Source organism: Eretmochelys imbricata, chromosome 20, assembly GCF_965152235.1.
Source record: "Eretmochelys imbricata isolate rEreImb1 chromosome 20, rEreImb1.hap1, whole genome shotgun sequence".
NCBI classification, from domain to species: Eukaryota; Metazoa; Chordata; order Testudines; family Cheloniidae; genus Eretmochelys; species Eretmochelys imbricata.
Genome location: NC_135591.1, coordinates 1742561 through 1748303, shown reverse-complemented (window position 1 = coordinate 1748303; position 5743 = coordinate 1742561). Strand labels below are relative to the sequence as shown.

The 5743-nt window shown below is 60.3% G+C and overlaps 1 protein-coding gene across 1 annotated transcript; it reads right to left on the bottom strand.

The window, feature by feature from the left end:
* LOC144277926 (tubulin alpha-1C chain) lies at nucleotides 1–5307 on the bottom strand. The gene is made up of 4 exons (XM_077838949.1): nucleotides 5221–5307; nucleotides 2209–2431; nucleotides 1964–2112; nucleotides 1–1078 (listed from the first exon to the last, which is right to left on the bottom strand). Exons 1-4 carry the CDS (start codon nucleotides 5221–5223, stop codon nucleotides 104–106), a joined length of 1350 nt encoding a protein of 449 aa, XP_077695075.1. The 5' UTR covers nucleotides 5224–5307; the 3' UTR covers nucleotides 1–103.
* Nucleotides 5308–5743: the final 436 nt, after the last annotated feature.

Here is a 5743-nt window from a genome sequence, read left to right as displayed (position 1 = left end):
CAAGTAGGAAGAGCACTTTTAATGACTACAGGACACCGTGGAGAGTTTTACAGGAACAGAGAGAACACAATGAAGTGACAGCACAGGGAAGAGACAGGACCGGTTAATACTCTTCTCCTTCATCCTCGCCCTCCACACTATCCGCCCCCACCTCTTCGTAATCCTTCTCTAGGGCAGCCATGTCCTCCCGAGCCTCTGAGAATTCGCCTTCCTCCATCCCCTCCCCTACGTACCAGTGAACAAAGGCACGCTTGGCGTACATCAGGTCAAACTTGTGGTCCAGACGAGCCCAGGCCTCGGCAACGGCTGTGGTGTTGCTGAGCATGCACACGGCCCGCTGCACCTTGGCCAGGTCACCGCCAGGAACCACAGTGGGAGGCTGGTAGTTGATACCAACCTTGAAGCCAGTTGGGCACCAGTCCACAAACTGGATGCTGCGCTTGGTTTTGATGGTGGCAATAGCAGCATTGACATCTTTGGGCACCACGTCCCCACGGTACAAGAGGCAGCAGGCCATGTATTTCCCGTGGCGGGGGTCACATTTCACCATCTGGTTGGCTGGCTCAAAGCAAGCATTTGTGATCTCTGCTACAGTCAGCTGCTCATGGTAAGCTTTCTCAGCAGAGATGACCGGGGCATAGGTGGCCAGAGGGAAGTGGATACGGGGGTAGGGCACCAAGTTGGTCTGGAACTCTGTCAGATCTACATTCAGGGCACCATCAAATCGGAGGGAGGCGGTGATGGAGGACACGATCTGGCTAATAAGACGGTTCAGGTTGGTGTAGGTGGGGCGCTCAATGTCCAGGTTCCTGCGGCAGATGTCATAGATGGCCTCGTTGTCTACCATGAAGGCGCAGTCAGAGTGCTCCAGGGTGGTGTGGGTGGTCAGGATGGAGTTGTAGGGCTCCACCACTGCGGTGGAGACCTGAGGAGCGGGGTAGATGGAGAACTCCAGCTTGGACTTCTTGCCATAGTCGACGGAGAGACGCTCCATCAGCAGGGAGGTGAACCCAGAACCAGTGCCACCTCCAAAGCTGTGGAAGACCAGGAAGCCCTGGAGACCGGTGCACTGGTCGGCCTGTTAGAAGAAAAACATTACAAGCTGCCTCCGGAACCTGCACTGAGATCCTGGTCACACAAGCCTTGCTCATGCCAGGCCCTGACCCAAGCCATCTTGGCCAGCTCTGCTCTTTGATCAAGTACAGTTTGGTTTCTCACCCGCCCCTGCTGGGACAGGAGCATCTGCTCCTGATGAGCCTTTTGGCCACAAGACTGACAGCTGGTCCCACACCCTCAGTGGGTTCGGTGCTCTGGACAGCACCCTCAGCCAGACCCACCCAAGGAACCCACAGCGATGTCACTGCTTGGAGACAGCAGCTCTTCCAGAGCCGAGTCTTTCGCCCCCAACCGCCTACTACCAGTGATTGTCTGCCTGGCGAAGAGGGTGGAGACTGAGGTAGTTCCCCTCCAGTGTCACACAGGGGCAGAGGGCCCCCCCACCCCCATGGAAGTGGGGTAGGACAGGCAGCTGTGAGAACGAGCCAGTCAGGAAGGTGAAAAGTCGTAAAGGCTGAAACCAAGCCAGGCAAATAAGCCTGTCTGCTCTGTTCATGCCCTGCCCCATGGGGGGCCAGTCTGTTCCAACCCCACACTAAATCCAAAACTCCCAATATCTGCATAACATGGGTGCAGACCCACCCCCACATCCCTCCCTTCACCAGCACGCTCACTCCATTGTCCTAGCTGTCTAGGACACAGGTCCTCAGCCCCTCCCTGCTCTGCTGCTGAACGGGGAGAAGGGTTCGCTCCTGTCCGGAACAGGAGACGTTTGCTAGGAAGCCAATTCAGGTAGAACGGGGGTTGGCACATATACGCATCAGCAATGTTCTGCTGCCAAGGCTGGACCACAGACAATGCTGTGGGCACACCCCAGATTGGCCTCACTGGGCAGAGACTCACTCACCAGCTTCCGGATTCTGTCGAGAACCAGGTCGATGATCTCCTTGCCAATGGTGTAGTGCCCACGGGCATAGTTGTTGGCAGCATCTTCCTTGCCAGTGATGAGCTGCTCAGGGTGGAAGAGCTGGCGGTAGGTCCCAGTGCGCACTTCATCTGGGGAGGGAAGAAGAGTTAGCATAAGGCACCTTCTCCATGGAGATCGCGGGAACACGAGGCTCAGGACTCTACTCCAGGGAGCCCAGAACTCACCTATGACTGTTGGCTCCAAGTCCACAAAGACGGCTCTGGGGACGTGCTTGCCAGCGCCCGTCTCACTGAAGAAGGTATTGAAGGAGTCATCTCCTCCGCCGATGGTCTTGTCACTGGGCATCTGGCCATCAGGCTGGATCCCATGTTCCAGGCAGTAGAGCTCCCAGCAGGCATTGCCGATCTGGACACCAGCCTGGCCGACGTGGATAGAGATGCACTCACGCTGCGGGGAGAAAGGGACATTGAGCAGCCTGGCTGGGGGTGGTTTTGCACCCAGTGTCACCAGCTGATCATGGGGCATGATGGTGCAAGATTAAACCCAGGGTTGTGAGTTCAATCCTTGAGGGGGCCATTTGGGATCTGGGGCAAAAGTTGGGGATTGGTCCTGCTTTGAGCAGGGGGTTGGACTAGATGACCTCCCGAGGTCCCTTCCAACCCTGAGATTCTATGATTAGAAAGATTAGATTTACAAATGAGGCATGTGACCTGCAGTGCAAACACCTCCAGGAAACAGTCTCTAGGCCAGAGAGGAGCCAGGAGGAAGCCCCCCAGCAGGAAGGTAGCTGGCCCTGACAGGATTGTGGCCAGCCAATTACCACTCCCCCGGGGTGGGAAGAGTATGCTGTGACTGTTAAGGAACCATTTCTTTAGCCAAGGCATCTATCAGAACACACACACGGCTCCCGAACCAGGCCAGACAAGGGTTTTCCCCGACCACATCAGCTCAGAGAAGCCATATTACAGACTGGCTGGGTGCCTGAAAGCAGCTAGTCAAGGCAGCTCTGGCTTGCAGGGTCAAAGCAGATTTGACCCAAAATCAGACATGTGATGAGGCAGCAAGTTCTCAGCTGCAGCCTAGTCGCTGAAGTGTTGCTTCCCTGGGTCCCACCAGTTTGTATACCCGCAGGCCAGCCTCCAGCTCCAGGGAACATTCCTGATGGGCCCCATGGAAACATGCAAATTCCTCCTTTCAGTCCCTGATCCATGGCTTCCCAGCGATTGTGTAACCCTCACTGAGCTAATTCAGCCTCTGCTTCAGTCCTATTCTTTCAATAGAAGGCCCTTTTTCCCCTTTAAGCCAGATTAAACCAGCAAGCTCCAGCCATCTGACTCATGGAAAAACATGCCAGATAAGCAGCCACAAAAGCTGTAATTTGAAGGGCTGTGGTCAGCCGGTTTTAACCCTGTAGGGGAGGCCGCACTGCACCTTGGCGAGTCTAGCCAGAGCACAGCCAGCCGCAAGGTCTGGAAAACGGCTTCTCTTTTCCTAAAAAGTTGTTAAAGTGGCCAGAAATTCCAGCCGAAGCAGAGATTTGGCTGCCCCCCAGGGAAGCCAAGGCACTGAACTTGTCGGAGCCCATGAAACGTCCCACAAGCATCTCTGAAACATTTGAAACGTTGTCTCTAAGTGTTTCCTCTCCATATTCACGGCCACAGGGCTTCTGAGGCGGTCCCTGCTGAAATGCAGGCTGGCACCTGACTAAGGCTTCGCAGGGCACAAACCCTAATCCTCCTCCCCAGGGGTAGGAAAACCTTCTCCTCCTTTCAGAGGGCAAACGGAGGCACCCAGAAGTCAGGAGAGCTGGCAAAGGCTATGTTGCCATTCGCTGTTGGAAGCCCCTCAGGTCACTTGAAATGGCCATTTAGGGCCATCGACTTCTAAAATGAAGTCGCCCCAGCCCCGCTGAAGCGCTGACTAATGCGGGCCACGGGCCAGGCCCTTCGCTATCCCAGGCCCATTGTGACCCTGGCTGACTCGGAGCTACTCACCCCCTGACTGCTCCAAGCAAGGCGCTCAGGCCCGGCAGCCTGCGCATCACCACAGGGGCAGGTCCCCAGGGCGGGGCGCAGACCCAGGAGAGAGCACTGGCCTCCCATGCATGGGGGGGCAGGATATTTGCATGCTCCTGAATATTGTACCCAGGACCAAGGGGCCAGCCTAATCCCTCTCCAACCGGCATCACTTCCTCTTGCCAGCCCCGCTTTCACTACTCCCTCCTATCTCACCTTGACCGAGCCCTGGTTCACCTCTCTGCCCTCACGGCATCTTCCCAGCCCCTTCCCACGGGGCCAACCCGAAAGTCACTTGCCGCTGCGGGTTACAGCTTCCGTTCACACGGCATCAGCGGTCTACCCCGTGGCCGCTAGCTCCGAGGGCCAGGGCCCCGGTCTCTGGGGCCACCATGGCCTAGCAGAAGCGGCTGGAAAGCCAGGCTCCGGTGTCCTGGGCCCAGCAGGACTCCTGGGTCCGATTCTCAAGGGTGGCGGCAGGAGTGGATTCGCAGGCCAGCTGGGCCCGGAGTCTCACTATCCCTGTCTGTAACTGTGGGGGGTCGGTCCCCCCATCAATGTGAAGAGACCCCCTCCCCCCCGCAGTGAAACACGTGGCCAGGCGTTATACCCGCCTGCGAGCGCGCAGACCAGCAATAACGCCCCGTTCCAGGGCGCTCCTGTCTGCAGGGCCCCAGCCCGGGGCAGATCCGAGCCTGGCCCGCCCCGGAGAACTCCCGCCAGGCACCAGCCCCCCCCCGGCCCCCGGGGCAGATCCGACCCGGCCGCAGGGCAGCGAGCTCGCCCCCCCCCAAGCGAGCTTCCGCCTCCGGCCGAGCTCGGCCCGCCCCCGCTTCCCTCGGCCCGCCCCGCGTGGCGCAGCAAGGAGCCGAGGGCGCGGCCCGGGGATGCTCCGGAGCCCGGGGGGGGGCCCGCGCCGGGCCCACCCCCCCAAGGTCACGGGGCGCGGCGGGGCCAGGCGCGGCGAGTGGGACCCACGCGTGCTTGGGGCCCCGGAGTCGCTGCATCCGGTGCGCCCCCCCTCCCGGCATGCCGAGCTGCGGCTGCCCCAGGGCGCCCCCCACCCACCAACCCGCCCCCTCCCCACGCGGCCCGCCCAGCCCCATCGCGCCCCTCCCCCACACTTTGCCCCCCAGCTCCCTTCCAGCCGCCCCCCACACTGCGCACGGTCCCGCGTGGAAGGCTCGCCGCGGGGGACTCGAACCCGGGCCCCGCACTCACCATGACTGTGGGGGGGGCAGCGGCGTCTCTCACTATCCGACCCTTTAGGGAGTCTCCAGTGAGAAGAAGTTTGGGCAGCCCCGCGGGCGGGGCCTTATATACCCGAGGGGGCGGGGCTAAGGGTGAAGGGGCGGGGAGATAGGTGTGTCCCCCCTCAACGCCCCGCCCCTCGTGTAAGCCCCGTCCCCAAGGTGTCCTGATTGGCAGGTTCGAAAGTTTGAACTCGCACGCAGTGGATGACGGACGCAGAGTGGAATGTGGAGGGAGGCTGGAGGGCCATGGGGGGTGGGAGAGATGGGGGAGGGGCTGGGGGGGCACATGGGAGTGGGGATGATGGGGGATGGCATGGGGGAGGGGTTGGGGGAGATGGGGGATGGACTGGGGGGAGGCATGGGGGGGTGGGAGAGAGGGGGGATGGCATGGGGGAGAGATGGGGACCATGGGGGTGGGAGAGAGGGGGGATGGGCTGGGGGGACCATGGGGGTGGGAGAAATGGGGGATGGGCTGGGGGAGACATGGGAGG